This window comes from Choloepus didactylus, chromosome Y (genome assembly GCF_015220235.1).
Source record: "Choloepus didactylus isolate mChoDid1 chromosome Y, mChoDid1.pri, whole genome shotgun sequence".
NCBI classification, from domain to species: domain Eukaryota; kingdom Metazoa; phylum Chordata; class Mammalia; order Pilosa; family Megalonychidae; genus Choloepus; species Choloepus didactylus.
Genome location: NC_051335.1, coordinates 3,420,615 through 3,440,560, shown reverse-complemented (window position 1 = coordinate 3,440,560; position 19,946 = coordinate 3,420,615). Strand labels below are relative to the sequence as shown.

Below are 19,946 nucleotides of genomic sequence, written 5' to 3'. Positions count from 1 at the left end.
TGTAATTTCCCTTCCCTTTGGTTGGTCTTACCCTCCTCTTGTATTCCAGCTTCTTTATGAATTTGAATGAGTGGGCCCCATGTGTAGCCCTGACACTCTCATTTCACAGTCACTTGAAGAAGCCAACCAGATAATGCTGCATGCTAGCTTACCACTTTGCAGTGACTACTTCAACTGTACAACTAAGCAACCTGAGATTCCTAGGAGGAGATAAAACCCATATGCAATCTGTCACTGTTTAGTTTTCATTGACAAGCTAATTCTACAAAGTTAATGAATAGCTGAGTGCAGACAGACACAGAATGAATGAGGAGACACTGTAATAGATGGGCAGCGTCTGTTCTGCTGCTTGGCAGTAAATGGTACATGGTGAGCCACTTGAGGGTAGAGTTCTCAAAATTGTCATCATCATAGTCAAAATGCTTTTATGAAGGGCTGAACTTTTTTGGCTCTGAGCTAGGTCTACACAGAACTACACAGAGCTCTGGATCTTTACTTTTAAATCATCATGGTCCCAGATCAGTCACTGATTTGTTCACATGCAAGATGGATTCAAATTTTCGTGGCTTAAGTTACCCATTTTATACCACTATCCCTTCTACTGGGTCCTGGGTATTTCTGGAGTGAAGTCTATCAAGCAAATATGTCTTATCTCGTCAATTACATTATTAGCTCCTCAGGGGCAGAGGACAGTCTTAACACTCCTAGCTACAGGTTTTAGTTGTACAGGACAGAGAAAGGTGTTCAGTAAGGACTGATTAAGTCAACCAGAGCTGATGGGCAGAGACAGAGTATTTTTCAAGCTAATTAAATTCTTTGAACATCGGTTCTTCACGTATAAAATGGAGATGGTAATTTTATCTACTCATGGGGTTATTGTGAGGACTGAGAGACAATACATGTAAATTTCCTAGCACATAATCCGGCATTGTTTAGCACATTATCAGCTTAATTGTTAGCTATTAATCTGGCTGAAGTAGGAGAGACTATGGAAAAGTGTGAGTGTAGCAGCTCTCACACAAATTTGGGGTATTCAATTCAGCCTTGTTGGTTGCCAACGTATTGGGATTTGAGGGACGACAAAAGATTTACCCATTCTCAGATATCTTTCATTTTTCTGCCATAACTTCTAAACAGGGAGGCTTATGATGGTGTGTGTGTATGAGTGACTGCCTGGGAGTGAGGGCCCAAGCGGGACCTCGGAATGGGAACGGGGGCTGGGACTAAAGTCGCCACGTCAGGTCCATTCTTCATTAAGTAAACATTTACGGCTAAACCAATCAGTGCCACGTATCGTCCAGGAGCTGGGGACCCTGCGACAGACCAGGCTCACACCCTCGACCCATTTCACACAGGGAAGGAGAAGGGACTAGTGAAAAGTTCTTTTTCTCTTATTGGAGGAGACAAAGACACAGACCGAGGAAAGCTGCTTCCGGGCTTGAAGGCAGGCGCCCCATCCCGGCGCCACCGAGCTCTTCCGCCGCACGCTCGGGGAACTCCTCGGGCTGCAGCGCGGGGGCCGCGCATGCGCGATATAGCCTCGGCCGGAGCCTGACGCCGGGTTCCGAGAGCCGGTGCGGGAAGATGAAGTAAGGCCGTGGCTTCCCTCTGAGGAATCGGGAAGGGGCCGCTGTTGGTGGCACCCGAGGGCTGGGGCGGTAGAGCGTCTGTATTTCCGAGGGGCGGGAGAGGCGCGGAGACTGGAGAGTCTAGTCCCCTAGTTTTGCTCTCCTTTACCTCGGTCCCGGCTGCACTTAACTTGTCCCCTTTTCCTCCCCCCCGCCCCCCCGACAGCCCTTTGACCAAGGTGAAGTTAATCAACGAACTGAACGAGCGAGAGGTCCTGCTTGGGGTGGCGGATAAGATGTCCTGGCACGCCGAGTACAAGGACAGCGCCTGGATCTTCCTGGGTGAGGGCCACGTGTTTCTCCTCCATTGCTCCTCAGCTTCTCTCCTGTACGGCTTCCTAAAGTGTCAGTGTTCCCGCCCGCGCTCCACTCCTCCTCACGTTGTTCACCCGGTTTTACCCGTCAGCTAGCCACCCTTAAACCTGTTTTCTGTATCTTTTCCCTCGAGGCTCTAAAGAGTTATTATTATTTGTCATTCACTGTGCTAAGAGTTTGTCCGTGGCTTCTCGAGACCGTTACCGCCCCCCACCCCAAGATACAGTTGAGGAAACTGAGGCGCAAAGGAGTTAACTGACTTCTTTAAGGCCACACAGCTAGTAAGCCAGAACTATGGGATTCTAGAATTCATAGTCTTAGCCACTATCCCGTATTACTACTAACCGTTCCTTTATCCCATTCTCCTCAGAATTCGTTTTCCTCTTCTAATTAGTTCCTGCCTTCTGCTCATGGCCACATTGCCAAATACATATTCACTTTTATTGTAATGAGTAATTCTGTAGTTTGTTCGGAAGGGTTATTTATTGCACCAGGCATTGTGCTAAGCACTTTATATGCATTGTTTTATTTAATTATAAGAATTAAATAACAGTCCTGTGAGGTAAATACTAATATCCCCATTTCACAGATTAAGAAAGGAACATCTGGAGGGGAATTTGTTTCCTATGAAGTGCTTAACAGTTGTCTTTTCAATGCTCAGTCTGTGTGTGTGGGGGGGGTTAATATTAACATTTAACTGATTTTGGATCTTAGCAATAATTTTGCAGGTAAAGAGCAGATAAATTTGAGATACGTTTGTGGAAGCAGAGTTTTGCACTACAGACTATCTGCTTTGTTTGTAGGATTTTGGATTTGAGGAGGACTGAGTGATCAGTTCAGCTTGATTAATGATGACCCCGACCTTTGCACTCAGCCAATCAATCCTTTTTCTGTATTACTTTTACACCTTATGTATACTTCTGTCATTTCATCAGACCGTGGGTTCTCTGAGGGCAGGGCCTGTGGCTCACTCTTCTTTGTACCCCCAAAGCCTGATCTAGTGCAGGGTCTGTAGTAGACACTTGGTAAATATCTGTCAAACTGAAATGTGTTTTCCTTTTCTAGGAGGGCTTCCTTGTGAACTGACTGAAGGGGACATCATCTGTGTGTTATCGCAGTAAGTTCCCTTTCATTTCTTGCCTCCTGGGTCGATATAGTGGTTTGCTTCCATAATGCATTTTGGGGTATCGAAATAAAGCTGTTTATTTGAATTCTAAGCTGAATGGCATCACTGCATGGGGACGACTAGAGCTTCTGCTCTAGTCTAGAGCAGTCCTAGGACATTTGATTCTAGGACTCTCCTGTGTGGAGGATTTCAGAAGTTGGATAATTTGGGGGCTGTCTTGGGGGATTGCAGTCAATTTCTATTGCTTTTTCACTGAGGCTTGTTCAGCCTGGGCCTACACTGGAATAGACTGAAACTCCTTCCCAGGAAGGTACCATGTTGGACCTATCTCCTTGGCATTGTGTAAATTAGGGGTAACCCTGATCACAGGGCCCTTTTGGGCCCACACCTGAGTGGCATTGTAGGATTAGGGGCAAAGCACGACGAATTGGAGGAATGGGGAGGGTGGGGAAGAGGAAGGTTTAGGTGGTGGTTTGCATTCTTTGTTTTTAGATGAGTGTAGGGTTAGTGAGCAGAGCTGATCTCTTTATCCAGAGGCTGATGATCACCGGCTGATGAGGAAGAAGAATGAGAACCTTTGACTCTTCATTCTGCTATGGGATGGTAGCAGCAGCAACTGTGGGAAAGGATCTGTGCAGCTCACACTGGTAGTGTCGGTGGGTAGACGAGGGCTGAGCTGTTCACAGGAGCCATATAGGGCTAAGGGCTGTTGCAGAGAAGTTGGACAGTATGGCAGAGGACCTTGGCAAAATGGGCTGAGCAGCAAACACAGGCAGCATACCCCGGCAGAGGGATTGCCATGCAGGATGGTTGGGCCATCCCTTAGGCAGAGGACCATGGCAGAGAGGTAGGGCAATTTATGGGACAGTAGACGCTGGCCAACTGGTTAGGTGGCATGTGGGGCAGAAGGCCATGGGAAAGGATTGAGCAATACAAACGAGATAAAGGCCATGCCACAGGACTGGGCAGCCCACATAGGCAGAGCCCTGGCTGGGACAGAGGCTGCTTCCTCCAACTTCAGGGCTTCAGAAAGTTTACAGCAGCTGCAGCCTATAATTTCTACCTTTTTGTGGTACTGCATCCAGCCTTCCATCTTGGATTGAGTGGTGATCAGCCAGTGTGTGTGTTTATTCTGATTCTCTATTCTGGCTACACAGATTGCTCTCCATGAAGATTGCCTTTGCTACTGATACTAACAGTGGTTTTCAAATTGATATTTTTTTTCTGATAATGAAGGTAATGTATAGTCATTATAGAACATTTGGCAAGAAGAAAGAGTATAAAGTAGAAAATAGAATGTACTTGCCTACCCAAGGGAAAACTTAGCATTTTGCTGTATTTCTTTATCTTTTCTTCAAATGTTGGGCATTATTTCCAACGTTTTGCTATTATAAATTATACTGTAATTTATATACTGAAGTATATAAATTTTTGTATGCATCACTGATGATTTCCTTAGGGAGATTACTGGATCAAAATGTTAACATTTTTAAGATGTTTTATAAGCATTGCCAAATTGTTCTCTGAAAAAGTACTAATTTCCACTCTTACTAGTAAGCACATTTTTCTGAACCCTAATCAACAGTGGTTATTTTAAAAAATATTTGCCTTTTACTTTGATTTCATTTCATCATTAGTAAGGTTGAGCATCTTTTTATGTATTTACAGGCCATTTATATTTCTTTTTCTTTGTAAATTATTCTATTCATTGTCTTTACCTACTTTTTTCTATTGATATGTTCCTCATTTTTTAATTGATTTTATAGGAGCCCTCCATGTATTAAGGATATTAACTTTTTGTTATAACACTTTGTCATGTGTTGTATATTATGAGCTCATTAAAAAAAATTTGTTGTGTTACAATAAATTACCATCATTATTCATTCTCGATGCTTAAATTGACTCACTTTGAGGGTCACCAGGTACCCCTTCAAGCCCAGCTCCTGTATTCTTTTTTTTTTTTACTATTTATTTTGAAATAATTTCAGGTTTAAAACAGTAAAGTTATAAAACAGTATAAAGAATGTCTGTGTCCTCTTCACCCAGATCCTCCAGATGCTAACATCTTACCACATTTGCTTAGTCAGTATTTCTCCTTACATAGACATATCATAATTTGTTCTGAACCATTTGAGAGTCAGTTGCAGACACAATGGCCGTTTATCCCTAAATTCTTCAATGTGTCCCCCTCCCCCCCAAAAAAGGGACATTCTCTTGTTAAACCTCAGTACAGTGATCACATTCAGGAAATCACTGATATATTACATTTTATTATAACATAATATTACATTATGTAATAATATAGAATATAATATATTATTATTATTATTATTTAGTCTTTATTCAGCTTTCCCAGTTCTCCTGATAATGTCGTTTATAGCAAAAGGAAAAAAATTGCTTCCTAGTCCTCTATCTTTGATAGAAATTGTAAATATTTTCTCCTAGATTGTCATTTTTCTTTTGACTTTGCTTATTTTGATTTTTTGCTATGAAAAATGATTTTATTTTTATGTTATGTATTCATTTATATGTTTATATTATCATGTAGCAAATTTGACTTTTTGGGCATATACAGTTCTATGAATTTTAATACATATGTATAGGTTTGTGTAACTGCCCCTACAATCAGGATGAAGAATAGTTCTATCACTCTAAAAATCTACCTAGTGCTATCCCTTTGTAGTCACTCCCTCCAGTATTTTATTTTATTTTTAAATGGTCAGATTTATCACTTTTTTCTTTTATTGCTTCTGGATTCTGAGTCATAGTTAGAAAGCATTTCTCCCTACCCACCCATCCATGTTCTCTTCTAATACTGATATAGTTTCCCTTTTTACATTGAAATCTGTGATCCATTTAGAGTTTATTCTGGTATACAGTGTGAGGTATGGATCCAATTTTATATTTTCCCAAATGGCTATCCGGTTTCCCCAACAACATTTATGAAACAGCTCATCTTTTCCCCAGCAAATGGGAATACTATCTTTATGATATACCAAGTTTTCCATATATACTTGGGTCTCTTTCTTGGCTTTCTATTCTTTTCTGTTGGTGTGTCTGTATTCGTGTGCCACTACCACACTAGTTTAATCATGGAAGTTTTTCAATATGTTTAATATCTGGTAGGGTTACTCCTCCTAATTGTTCTTTTTTTTTATGTTTTACAGTTATTCATACATTTTAATTTTTCCACAAGAACTTTAGCGTCAACTTATCCAGCTTCAGGAAAATGAAACTTGTACTTTTATTGGTATACATTAAATTTATGTATTTACTTGGTTTTGATATCTTTATGATGTTGAATCATTCTATCCAAGAACAAAGGATGTCTTTGTATTTGTTCAAATCTGTTCTGTGTCTTTTGTGAGTTTAAAAAATTTTTCTTTACGTAGGATTTATGCATTGCTTGTTGTTAAGTTTATTTCTAAGTATTTTGTCTTTTTGTTTTGCTATTATGAATGGGGTTTTTCTTCCATTATATCTTCTGATTATTGTTTTTATAAGAAGGAGATTGATTTTTGTTAATTTATATCCTGCGACCTTACTTAATTGTTTTATTTTTGGCTTTTATCATTATCACTGATTCTCTTGGGTTTTTCAAATATACTATCATATATAATCTGAAAATTGCAATAGTTTTACTCCTTTTTTCATTTCCTACATCTGTTTTCCCTTGTCTAATTGCATTGGCTAATATCTCCAATATAGTGTTAGTTTCTGACGTTAGTAGAATTGCCTCTAGTATTTTCTATTAAGTAAGATGCTGGATTACAGCCTGAGGTATATGTGTGATTGTGTTATATTGTATCCATCAATTCCTATTTTATTTTCATGACTTTATTTTCTAATTTATAAAGCTTTAATGTATATGGGATTTATCTTCGCATAAGGAGTAAGGTAATATTTTTTTCTGTTGAATAATTTCTGCTTTTGTCTTTATTTCCTCCCATCTGCTTTCCTTAGGTTTGCTTTCTTCATTTATATTCATTCATTCATTTTTTTTAAACAATAAAGTTCTTTAAGGTTACCAGTTTTCCTGAGTATGGCTTTAACCATGTCCCATAAGCTTTGATATTTATTCTTCTCATTTCTGTTTTTATCTAAGTAGCTTGTCATTGAGTTTTTTTTTTCATTTTTATTGAGATTGTTCAGATACCATACAATTATCCAGAGATCCAAAGTGTACAATCACTTGCCCTTGGGTACCCTCATACAGCTGTGCATCCATCACACTTAATTTTTGTTCAATTTTTAGAAACTTTTCATTACTCCAGACAAGAAATAAAGTGAAAGATGAAAAGAGAAAAAAAGAAAAGGAAACTCTAAACCTCCCCTATCCCTAACCAGCCCCCCTCAATTGTTGACTCCTAGTATTGATATAGTACGTTTGTTACTGTTTATGAAAAAATGTTGAAATACTACTAACTGTAGTATATAGTTTGTAATAGGTATATAGTTCTTCCCTATATGCCCCTCTATTATTAACTTCTAATTGTATTGTCATACATTTGTTCTGGTTCATGAAGTGATTTCTAGTATTTGTACAGTTGATCATGGACATTGCCCACCATAGGATTCAGTTTTATACATTTCCATCTTTTGACCTCCAACTTTCCTTCTGGTGACATATATGACTCTGAGCTTCCCCTTTCCACCTCATTCAAAACACCATTCGGCACTGTTAGTTATTCTCACATCTTGCTACCAACACCCCTGTTCATTTCCAAACATTTAAGTTCATCCTAATTGAACATTCTGCTCATACTAAGCAAGAGCATCTACATTTCTTCCGCAAGGCAGGAGGGAGAGTCATAGAAGGTAGAGAGGAAAAAGAAAGAAGAAACAAAAAAATGACAGCTAGGAAGCAGCAAAAGGAAAAATAAACTTATATCAAAGTAGAATAAAGAATCAGACAATACCACCAATGTCAAGTGTCTAACATGCCTCCCCTATCCCCCCCTCTTATCTGCATTCACCTTGGTATATCACCTTTGTTACATTAAAGGAAGCATAATACAATAATTCTATTAGTTACAGTCTCTAGTTTATGCTGATTGCATCCCTCCCCCAATGCCTCCCCATTTTTAACACCTTGCAAGGTTGACATTTGCTTGTTCTCCCTCATGAAAGAACATATTTGTACATTTTATCACAATTGTTGAATACTCTACATTTCACCAAGTTACACAGTCCCAGTCGTTATCTTTCCTCCTTTCTGGTGGTGTCTCACATGCTCCCCACCTTCCTCTCTCAACCGTATTCATAGTTACCTTTGTTCAGTGTACTTACATTGTTGTGCTACCATCTCCCAAAATTGTGTTCCAAACCACACACTCCTGTCTTCTGTCACCCTGTAGTGCTCCCTTTAGTATTTCCTGTAGGGCAGGTGTCTTGTTCACAAAGTCTCTCATTGTCTGTCTGTCAGAGAATATTTTGAGCTCTCCCTCATATTTGAAGGACAGCTTTGCTGGATACAGGATTCTTGGTTGGTGGTTTTTCTCTTTCAGTATCTTAAATATATCACACCATTTCCTTCTTGCCTCCATGGTTTCTGCTGAGAGATCCGCACATAGTCTTATTAAGCTTCGTTTGTATGTAATGGATTGCTTTACTCTTGCTGCTTTCAGGATTCTCTCTTTGTCTTTGACATTTGATAATCTGATTATTAAGTGTCTTGGCGTAGGCCTATTCATATCTCTTCTGTTTGGAGTATGCTGCGCTTCTTGGATGTGTAATTTTATGTCTTTCATAAGAGATGGGAAATTTTCATGAATTATTTCCTCTATTATTGCTTCTGCCCCCTTTTCCTTCTCTTCTCCTTCTGGGGCACCAATGATACGTACATTATTGTACTTTGTTTCATCCTTGAGTTCCCGGAGACGTTGCTTGTATTTTTTCATTCTTTTCTCCATCTGCTCCTTTGCTTGTAGGCTTTCAGGTGTTTTGTTCTCCAGTTCCTGAGTGTTTTCTTCTGCCTCTTGAGATCTGCTGTTGTATGTTTCCATTGTGTCTTTCATGTCTTGTGTTGTGCCTTTCATTTCCATAGATTCTACTAGTAGGTTTTTTGAACTTTTGATTTCTGCCGTATACATGTCCAGTGCTTCCTTTACAGCCTCTATCTCTTTTGCAATATCTTCTCTAAACTTTTTGAATTGATTTAGCATTAGTTGTTTAAATTCCTGTATCTCAGTTGAAGTGTACGTTTGTTCCTTTGACTGGGCCATAACTTTGTTTTTCTTAGTGTAGGTTGTAATTTTGTGTTGTCTAGGCATGGTTTCCTTGGTTATCCAAATCAGGTTTTCCCAGACCAGAACAGGCTCAGGTCCCAGAGGGAAGAAATATTCAGTATCTGGTTTCCCTGCGGCTGTGTCTTAGAAAATTGCTCCACCCTTTGATGCCTCGGGTCACTGTGCTTTTCTGCCCAGCAGGTGACGCCTGTTAGCCTGTAATTCTTGACTGGTGTGAGGAGGTATGGCCGTGTTCCCCCAGGCTCTGGGGTCTGGTTCTGAATGGAAAGGGCCCCACCCCTTTCCTCCTAGAGAAGACAGACCCCTCAGGTGGAGGTCATTAGCATTTCAATGGTCTCAGTCTCTGCTTGTGGTGTCTCCACCCTTCCCAGAGTCACAACCCTGGAAACTGAAAATGACTGGGGCTTTCTCCACTGAGCCAAAAAAGAAACAGATAGTCCCCTTCAGACCCAGTCCAAGGCAACCCTCCGGCTCTCCCAGGTCAGTCGTCACCCAAAGCCTCTGTCTGTTTTTTGGGGCTGCCTACCTGTAGTGAGCAGTTCACAGTTGCTACTTAAAACCCCAGTTGGAGCTCAGCTGAGCTGTATTCGCTTGCTGGGAGAGAGCGTCATTGAGTTTTTAATCTTTATTTTGTTTCATCTCCTCTTTCATTCTGTTGTTTGCTAGCAAGGAGAATAGGTTTCAAGTTCTAGTTAGTTTTTCATTTAAAATATTATTTCTAGCTTTATTACATTGTGATTGGAGAACATGATCAATTCTATTTTTTTGTCGTTTATTGAGGTTTACTTTGAGAATAAATCTGTAGACACTAGTAATACGTGTTTCATGAATTCTAGAGAAGTTATCTCTTTGTGGAATTCAGTGTCCATATATTAACTAGTCTGACCTTACTGATACTTAATAATGTAATTATTACATTAATTACTGATTATTTATTTATACATGTATATGATTATATATTAATTACTAATGTTTTATTCCTTGTTTCTTCTGACCTTATTTTTTGTCAACTTCATGTATTATAAATTTAAAGCAGTGTGTAAAAATCTTCCATAACTTTCTCTAGTAGTTTCTCTTTGTATTTATAATAATTTTTTAATTAAAATTTTTGTTTTGTTAATTGATGCATAAAATTTCATGACCTAGACCTGTGTTACATATTATGTATTTTTTTTTTTTACTATTTTCAATATACAATAACCCTCTTATTATCATTTAATGCTTTTTTTGGCCTTGAACTTATCTTCTGTGTCAAGATTGCCACTCATTTTTTTGATTGGGTGTTCCTGCTATATATCCTTGTCTAAATTTTATTTTCACCCTTTCTGTGTTGTCCTGTTCTAGAAATGTCTCCTGTGTTAAGACTATATTGTGTGAATTTTTTTCATCTGATTTGAAAGTTTTTATATTTTTAAATCAGTAGTGTCTTACTCTTTTATAAAATATATAGATATGGGGAGATTGTTAACATTAATCTCGTGCGGGACAAGAAGACTGGGAAATCCAAAGGATTCTGTTTCCTCTGCTATGAAGACCAGAGGAGCACAATTCTGGCTGTCAACAATTTTAATGGGATCACGGTAAGCATGCTAATTAAGCAGGAGTTGGTTGAACTTTTTCTGTGGGTAGGGGTTAGATTTCACTTTCCACCTGGACGTTATAGGGCTCAAGGGCAGTACAGGCCAATGGGGAGTGCTGAGAAGTTTGCAGAGGTGTGGGGACACACTGGCCAGGAAGTGATTCCAGGAAATAATTCCGTTGGCTCATGGCCCTGTGGAGACTTGTTCCTTTCTCTCGTCTATTAGCAAACTCTCTCCCCAGGAGCATTGGTACCATCCCCTCCTCCCACCTCTATTTTCATCGTTCCTCCCCACCCCCACTCTCATCTTTGGTGCTTTGGAGAATGAATAGACTAGCAAACCTTGCTCTTTCACGTTGTCCTGTGTCAGGGGTTTGCCTTGGTGCCACATCATGGCTTTAGGACCTAGGTATAGCTGTGTATGTCCATCATGTATCTCCATTGACCCAGCACACTGGACCCTGGAAATTCCCGAGTTAAAATCCAATGACAAACTCTACAAGAGTCACTCATTCTTAAACTTTCTCTGCTCTCTTTCCTTTTACCCCACCTTTATAAGGGAGGCACTGAGCAGAGAGAAAGGGGATGGGGCAAATCAGGTTTATCTATGTTCCACATAGTCTCTGCACCCATTTAGGACAAACATTGCAGTTGAATGAGTGTTGTCACAGGGTGGGTAGGTGGGGTGACTCGACTTGGAGTGCCTGTCACTGATTAGACCACTATGGAACAGCCAGAGACTATAGGACAGGGTGGGATAAGGTCCTAAGCTTGACTTTTAAGGGAGAATAAAAAATAAAGAATAAAAATCTTTTTCTTGTATTGGAAAAATGGATAAAAGCCAAACTTTCAAGTTTTTTGATGACTTTGCCTATAGAGTGAGTCTGCTTGAAAATAAGATGTTTTTTGTTGTTGTTGTTATTCACTTGGAGAGTTGTTACACACACCAGAAATACCAGTATCAGCCAGTTGTCTCAGTGGTAGGGGTAGATCAGTGTAAAGGCTTAATAAAAGAGAAAGCAGTCTTTTCTAGATTCCTTTCGCCCTTTCAACTTTTGGGCCAACTTTGTCTCATCCTAATTGTTGTGCTAGACATCTGAGAAAGCAGTTATAGCACTGAGCTGGATTTTGGGAATTCTAGCAGCCGGCCTTTGCCAGGAGATGTTTCACTGTAAACTATGTTACAGATTGAGGTGAATCATTCATTGTGCATCTAAACTCTTGCAATATTCCCTGGTACTTGTGCTTTGGAGTAGTCCTTTCCAGCCCTTTTCACTTCATGGCCCATGCAAAACAGGGTGATATTTATATGGCACACTGGTGGAGATGGATGAGGCTGCTGGTACAACTGCCTCAGGGGCCAATATTGCCCTGGGCCAATATCTAGGTATACTAATGTGACCAGATTGACAGGTCCGCCTTAGAGATCTCCCCAGAAATATAACTAGTTAGAAGGTAATGATTGTGGTTCAAACCATGTTACTCTGCAACTGAGTACACATAGTTTGATATGAGGGCTGTCTTTGCTAAAACTTTGCCTATCTTGCTTAGATCAAAGGAAGAACTATCCGAGTAGATCACGTGTCTAACTATCGGGCTCCTAAGGACTCAGAAGACATGGATAATGTGACCAAAGAGCTTCAGAACAAGGGCTGTGGGGCTCACACCCCCTCACCAAACTTGTCTGAGGGCTCTGAAGATAAGAAACCCACGAAGAAGCACAAAAAAGGTAAGTCATTGAGACTTTGGAGAAGATTCTGGGTAATCTTAGTGTCTGCTCTTCCTAACATTCATTGATAATTGATAATCAACTCAAGTGTGAAAGGGGAAGGTGTGGGGAATCTTATTTTAACTGGGAAGGGGAATGCATCAGTTGAGGGTCACAACATGTGTCTAAGCCTAGGACTACCAGGGACAAACCTGTAGTCCAACCAATTCGGGTTTATTGACTTGTTGCATTGAGCAAAACTGGACTAGCATTGTCTCACTAAACAGCAGAAAAGTTAAAGTTACTACAGGATTTTAGGGAAGGGTGGAGTTTAGGTGAAATATCAATGAAGCAGAGTTTTTCAAAGGCTCAAAGCAAAGCAGGACTCTGAAAAGGAGTCAGCATCATGTCTGGGCTGCAAAGTGGACCCAGGGTCCCAATTCTTTGGCAACTGCAAAGTTAATATAAATAAATGCTGCTTTGTTCAGAAACCCTTTATCTTAAGCTCTGTACCTGTGTTGCCACTGCTTCTCTGTGTCAAAGTGACTTAAATCCTCCAGGCAAGAGCATGAATATTTCATTCTTATTGATATACTTTAACACAGAAAATGTTCAGATTGTCCATGCTTTTAGAGAACCAGTTTTCTTCGTGGGTAAGAAAGCAATAGTCTCTTAAAGAACACGGCTTAATAGACACTTTATAGCCATAGCATGTACTTGGGAGAATTATTGTTTCTTTTAACTTTGCAGCTGGTTTTATCTGTGTCTGTTTCCTGGCTTGATGTCTTGCAGGGCAAATTTTTACTTTCTCAGTCCAAGCTAATTTTTACTTTCTCAAATGTAAAAAGCAACGTTAATTTAGTCTCTTTTATTGGAGAAAGAGAAGATGTTTGATTTACCTACCTCTCAAACTTTTGAATAGGAGACATAAAAGTTAGATTATGAGGTCTGTAACTACTTTTGTCACAAGCTGCTTAATATTCAGAGTCATCATTACTGGAAATGTTGATTTGATTAACCACAGTCCGTAGCTCATTAAAGCTTGAGGAAGTTCTGTTCTGAATAGTGTAATCAGTGTGATATAAAGGGGTGGGATGAAATGATATTCTGGGCCCATAATACCCTAGTGATCAAATCAGATTGAGAGCTGGACCTCAACTGTAGGAAGAGGTTCCTTGCCCGGAGAGCACAGGGATTGCTTTATGCAGCAACTTGACATATCAGGGGTGCAGATACCCACCTTGGCTTTGCTGAGGCACTTTTCTGAAAGTGTTGATCATGTCTGCTTCATGCCACTGCCAAGGATGTTTTCCTTTTGCACATTCACCATCTCCAAGCATGTCAACAGTTTTGAACTGTACCACCTGTATTTTAAGAAAGGAACATTTCTGAGGGAGTTCTTTTGTTTTTCCTTCTCATTGATGGCCTCCTTTTTTCCTCCAGACAAAAAGGAAAAGAAGAAAAAAAAGAAAGACAAAGAGAAGTCTGTCAGGGAGGCACAGGCAGAACTGCCGTCCTCCTCCTTACCACCCAGAAGCAAGATGTTAAAGGAAAAAGATGACCCTGGCTCTAAAAAGCACAGCAGCAAGAACTCAGAGAAGGGTCACAAGTCAGAGTCCAGAGAGGGGTGGAAGCACTACTCCAGGTCCTCCAAGGCCAGGATTACTTCCCATGACAGAGCAGAGGGCCTAGAGAGGGAGTCAAGGAAGGAGAAACCCAGGCATGACCACAAGACCTCAAGCAGGAGGGAGGAAAGGGAGGAAAAGTACAGGGATAGGGAAAGAGGTCAAAGCTCAAACCCACATTCTAGCTGGCACAGTGGTCGTTCAGAAGGGCACATTCATAGAAGTAGAAGTAGGAGGCGAGTGAAACCCCATAGGTATAAAAGGGCCAGGCACTCCTGGGACCAGGAGCCCTCCAATGCCAGTGACCGAAAGCACCACTGAAGCTGCCGCTTGCTCAGCCGCTCATTAGATTTGGAAATGAACCAGTTATGCTTTTACTATTTCTACGTAAAAAGTCCTGGGGCTGAAGTTTTTTAATCCCTTGAATGTTAGAGTCATTGGGAGAAGGTTGTCGTTCCAACAGCCAAATAATCTTGAATTTTTTAACACAGTCCTTTGTCTCTGGGCACACACTTGTACTTAGAGAATTTATGAGGAGATTGCCAGCAAAGCGGAAATGCCAGCCAATTTTAGTCTTTGTGCTAGATGTTTTGAATCCAGCATTGTAGATCTTTCCAGTTAGCAAGTAGGACTGTAGAGTAGAGGAGTGTGGCTTACTAAGTTAGGACAGCTTGGTGCCACTGTTAAGATCAGCCAGCTCCCCACGCACCGTTTTCTTGAATTTTTAAATGTCATTTTTCTTTCTTTTTTGGGGGGAGGGGGAGTTGATATGTTTCTCCATCTTTTTTCCTTGTGATGTATTTATTTATTTTTTTATGAAGTTTATATTCACAAAGTAAATTAAATCATTTTAAAGTGAACAGTTCTGTGGTATTTAGTACATTCAGTACATTCGCGGTCTTGGGCACTTCTTCTATCTGGTTCCAAAACATTTTCATTACCTTAAAAGAAAACTCCATACCTATTAAACGTATCCCATTCCCCCCTCCTTCTAGCCCCTGATAATCACCAGTTTGCATTCTGTCTCTCTTGATATGCCTAGTCTGGATATTTCATATAAGTAGAATCATACAATATGTGTGACCTTTGTGTTTGGCTTCTTTCACTTACCATAATATTTTCGAGGTTCATCTATGTTGTAGCACATATCAGAACTTCATTCCTTTTTTTGACTGAGTAATATTCCATTGTATATACATGCCATAATTTGTTTATCCATTCATCTGCTGATGGACATTTGGATTGATTCCACCTTTTGGCTAGCCAGCTCCCTTTTTTATGTTCCATACATACCAGGTACCCTCTGGACTTAGTCCCCCTTTTAATTGGCTGTTCTTGCTGAAATGGGAATACTTGGTCAGCTCCACTGCGTATCTCCACCTTTAAACTCATTTTCCATATCTTTTTCCGTGATGCGTATGAGAATTACTGTTATTGCTTGCCATTCACTGTGTTAAAGAGCTTGTACATAGCTTCCCAGAGATTTACCATCACCCTCCCACCAACCGATACACAGCTAAGGAAAGTAAAGTGCAGAGACATTAACTGACTTCCTTAGGTCCACATAGTAAGCCAGAACTATGGGATTCTAGAACTCATTGTCTGAGCTACTGCCCCCCTCTTCTCTCCCAGAATTCATTTTCTTCATCTGATTAGCTCCTGCCTTCTGCCAGACTTGATGCAGGACCAACCTCTGTGGAGGAGAGAGGGAAGGAAGGAAAAGTGGGTAGGAAAACTCTTGGAATGCAGTACAGTTCTAAGTAAGTTCTGGCAAGGCTGATGGCAAGTCCTTGAGGCAAAGGTACCTGTCACAGGAGTCCTGCTAAATCAGCCTTGGTAAGCAGGAGTTCTTGCTGTTGGGCCTGCATCTCAGCTTCTGTGGCCTCTCTGTTCATATGCCCATCCTGCCAGTTCTGTGGTAGCCAGTGATGAAGGCCCACGTTACCTGCCTGAGTCATTTTGTCCACTTGGTTGTTGATCATCTCCTTCACGTGGGTGCTCTCTGATAGATGTTAATGTGTGATAGAAATATCTCCACACTTTGCCTACTCCCGTGTGTCCATCCACATGCCTTTATACCTGACCTCCTTGTCTCTATCTTCCAGTCCTTTTCCTTCCAGACTCCCAACTAGATGGCAAGGTTCTTGGCCACCGCCCAGGAGTCTGTATACACATTCTATAAAAAGTCTCACTTCAGACCACTTCAATACCAAATGATAGTCAAGTGCATCACCTACAGCTCCATCCATGAGGAAGATTTTCCCTTCCGCCCCCAAATGTGGCTGTAACGCAGATACCAGCCATCTTAAGCTTGTACCCACATGTTGAGCTGTCCCATCTGTAAACCAAGCTCAAGCTTATTCTTCCTTCAGCTGGTTGTATAGAAAACCCCATATGGCCATAGGTGCAGAGATATGTGCAGAGATATAATAGGGTCACCTCTTTCGCGTCTTTCAGGTCTTTAATAGTGGCATTGATCTATTCCATCTCCCCTGGTATATAATACTGCTTTTGATTTATGTATCCATCAGGGTTCTACCAGAGAAACATCTGGTAGGAGCTTAGATAGATTAGATACATTTTTTGTGAGAAATTGACAATGTGATTATGGGGTCTGACTAGGCAAGCGAGAAATCTGATAGGGCAGGCCTGCAGGCTGGAAACCTGGGCAGGAGCTGAGACTGAGTCCCCAAGTGGAATTTCTTCCTCAGGGAAACCCCCGTTTTGCTTTTAAGGCCTTCACCTGATTGGATGAAGCCCACCCACATTACTGAGGGTAATTGCCTTTAGTTAACGTCAACTGATTTTAGATGTTAGTCACATCCACAAAATACCATCAGAGAGACACTAAGATTAGTGTTTGATTGAATAATGCTGTAGCCTAGCCAAATTGACACATAAAACTAACCATCACAATTTACTATTTTGTCCATGCAGGAGGTGGTTGGGGGCAGTTTCAGAGGTTTCCACTTGGCTTTCCTCACTGTGATAGCTCTTATTCTCTTACCCTACAAACCAAGGACCCATGTGGGGGTTACACCAACCACCAGGTATATCAATTCCAATTATACACTGGGGAACCGGAAAAATAACCACTGGCCATGTCTTCAGAGCCAGCAGCGAGGACTTCAGTTATTGGTCATAAGCTTCCAGGCTAACATGAGGCATGGTGATGCTTCAGGGGGTTCAGGAACCAATGTCAACTCAGATTTTGAGTCCAGTGTTCTTGAAATGTTTGGGACTCTCCTTTCCCTGGTGTATGTAAACCAAGTAAGTGGGTATTGGTTCCAGATGGTTAAATCCTGTCTCTTGAGAAAGTGCTCCCAAGTCTATGAATTCTTGATTTTCTTGTCTTATATTCCAGCTGTCTTGATACTACACTGTCAAAATCCAAATCCAGGGTACTCCCTTGGCTCTTGCCAGTACATGCCAGCTAATTCTCATAGTTCTTTGGTGGATAACTTCTTTTCCTTTATTAGCTCCAGCACTTTTTAGCCCTGCTTATCAGCGTAGCAACTAGGGGGTGGGCATTGGGGGCAACACCATGGGGGTACATGTTGCTGTGTGGAGGGGTGGCTTCTGCAGCATTTTCCAACCCAGGACAAGTGCTAGCTCTTACTAGGGGAGAGTGGGCCTCCTGCAAACCAAGGGTTGGGCAGGGGTTACTGTAGAGCCAATGTCCAGCCAGATGTCCCCATCCCGTTTCAGGTCAGTCCCAGGTTTTCCCAACGAGGGCCCTGACTTCAGCAGAGCAGACCTGCTTTGTATTTGATGTTGAACATGTAGTCTGGTATTCTGCAAGATCTTCTCTTTGTTGCTCAGCTATGTCCACTTCCCCACTGTCGGAGATAAGGGCCTCTCTCTATGCGATCACAGAAGTCCTCTGGTCCTTATACTTAATCTTGAATTACTTGTTAACTGTCATTCATTTCTCATTATCCTTCTGCAGGGCATCCACACAACTTAACAGTATCTAGTCATTTCTGCTGTCTTTGTAGGCGTTATTCCTCCCATATTTTTCAAAAGTCTGAATCAGCAGGCCAGTAAGGTCATTCTCCTATGCTTCCCCAAGTCATCTCCAGAGAAATATTTTTGATTTGCTACCCTGTGCCTGGGATTGTCTGTGCCCCACATACCCCTCAGGACTGTGTCCATTTTGCCTGCTTGGCAGTGAGTGAGGCTGTCCCAGAACTCCACCTTACCCTAGCCTATTTTCTGGAACTACTCCTGGCACCATTTGTGTTAGTTTAGGTTCTCTGAGAAGCAGAAACCAAGACTAGATTAGACATGAAGGAGATTGATTAGGGAAAACCCCTGTGAGGAAAACTGAGAGCGGAGCAGAGGAGTCTGGGTGAGCTGGCAGATTCAATGCAGGTCTGACTTCTGTAGGGGAGACAAGCAAGAAAGGAAGGGTGGGTGGGAGAAGTCTTAGACTACAGTGTAGTTCTTAGAATGTTTTGGCAAAACAAATAGGGTGTGTGTTGGGAGAGGCAGTCCACCATGGGCCCTGAGCATCCCTGCATGTTCTTGGTGAGTATTTTACACTGCAAGGCTTATCTGCCTCCTGATACTGCGCCATTTCTGTAGCTAGCCCCGCAGGCAACCAAGTAGAGCAAGGTGACTACTGTGCAGCTGCTCACTTCCCAGGGGAGGGGATTGGTCTGTTTGCTCACTGCTCAAAAATGGCTGGACCCTTGGACCCAGGTTTCTCAGCTGTGGGGCAGCCCATTGTCTGTGAGCATCCACCTGAGCCTAGCACATTGCCATGAGGCACTTGGGGTCAGGGAAACTGGTGGAACTACCATACTCCTGCTGTTGGCTGTGCTGTGAGGAATAAACTGTCTTGTTCTAACCCATTAAGACTCACTGTCTGCTTTCAACACCTATAAATAGTGGCAGGCTTACTCCTTGCCAATCCTCTGTGAGGTCTGGGTTCTTCCTGACAGCATCCCTGACCTAAAGTTGCTTGTTAGGAGATTCCTGTGTCTCCCAGGAATGGCCTACCTTAATATCTCTGCCACACTCAAGCACTGGCTGAGGGCAGCCCTGGAAATTTGGTCTTGGTTGAAAATGCAGTGGTGGATTTCAGAGCTCAGCGGATGGAGCCATCAGTCGATTACGCCTCCTGCAGTCAGAGATCTGAGAGGCACATAGACACCCAGCACCTGGCCTAGTCTGAAACAACCAGCTGGCCAGTGGTTTTAGTTAACCTTCAGGAACAGTGAATTTCTGCTTGTTCCTTTCATGTTGGGGGAGGCAGGGTAGGTAAAGGGAAGGTTCACTTCGCAGAGGAGAGTTGGAATTCATTGGTGGGCAATTTCCCAGTGTCTTCAAAGCTAAACAGCCCCATTGAAATGACAAGCTCGTTAAGAATGCCCTTTCATGCTCGGCGTATCAATATTTATTTGATGTGTCCTAATTAACATCCAAGTCTGTCTGACATCCTGTCCTTTTTAGCTTCTTTTAGCCTATTGGGGCATGTACCTTTAAGTACCTGTCTGGGCAGTTTATGGACATATTGAATCCTAAATTGGAAATAATCTTTAGCTGGTACAGGACATCCCTTCTGTACACATTTTAAAACTCTTTTGGAAAGGTATAACCTGGTCATTGTCTAAATGGTATTCCAGTGAAGGATACAGTACTCTGTACTGTGCTGTTATGACTAAAGACTAAAGTTAAATGTTTCCTGGTATCTTTTTTGTTTGTTTGTTTTT

The 19,946-nt window shown here is 41.4% G+C and overlaps 1 protein-coding gene across 1 annotated transcript in view; it reads left to right on the top strand.

Moving 5' to 3' along the window:
* The window catches only part of LOC119523977 (RNA-binding motif protein, X-linked 2-like), a 32,901-nt gene extending 18,351 nt beyond the window's left edge, over positions 1 to 14,550 (top strand). Inside the window, exons 3-8 of the mRNA XM_037822681.1 lie at positions 1,401 to 1,589; positions 1,795 to 1,910; positions 3,009 to 3,060; positions 10,768 to 10,897; positions 12,448 to 12,625; positions 14,048 to 14,550. Coding sequence (XP_037678609.1) covers positions 1,401 to 1,589; positions 1,795 to 1,910; positions 3,009 to 3,060; positions 10,768 to 10,897; positions 12,448 to 12,625; positions 14,048 to 14,550 — 1,168 coding nt within the window. The remainder of the gene's footprint in view (positions 1 to 1,400; positions 1,590 to 1,794; positions 1,911 to 3,008; positions 3,061 to 10,767; positions 10,898 to 12,447; positions 12,626 to 14,047) is intronic.
* The last annotated feature ends 5,396 nt before the right edge of the window (positions 14,551 to 19,946 follow it).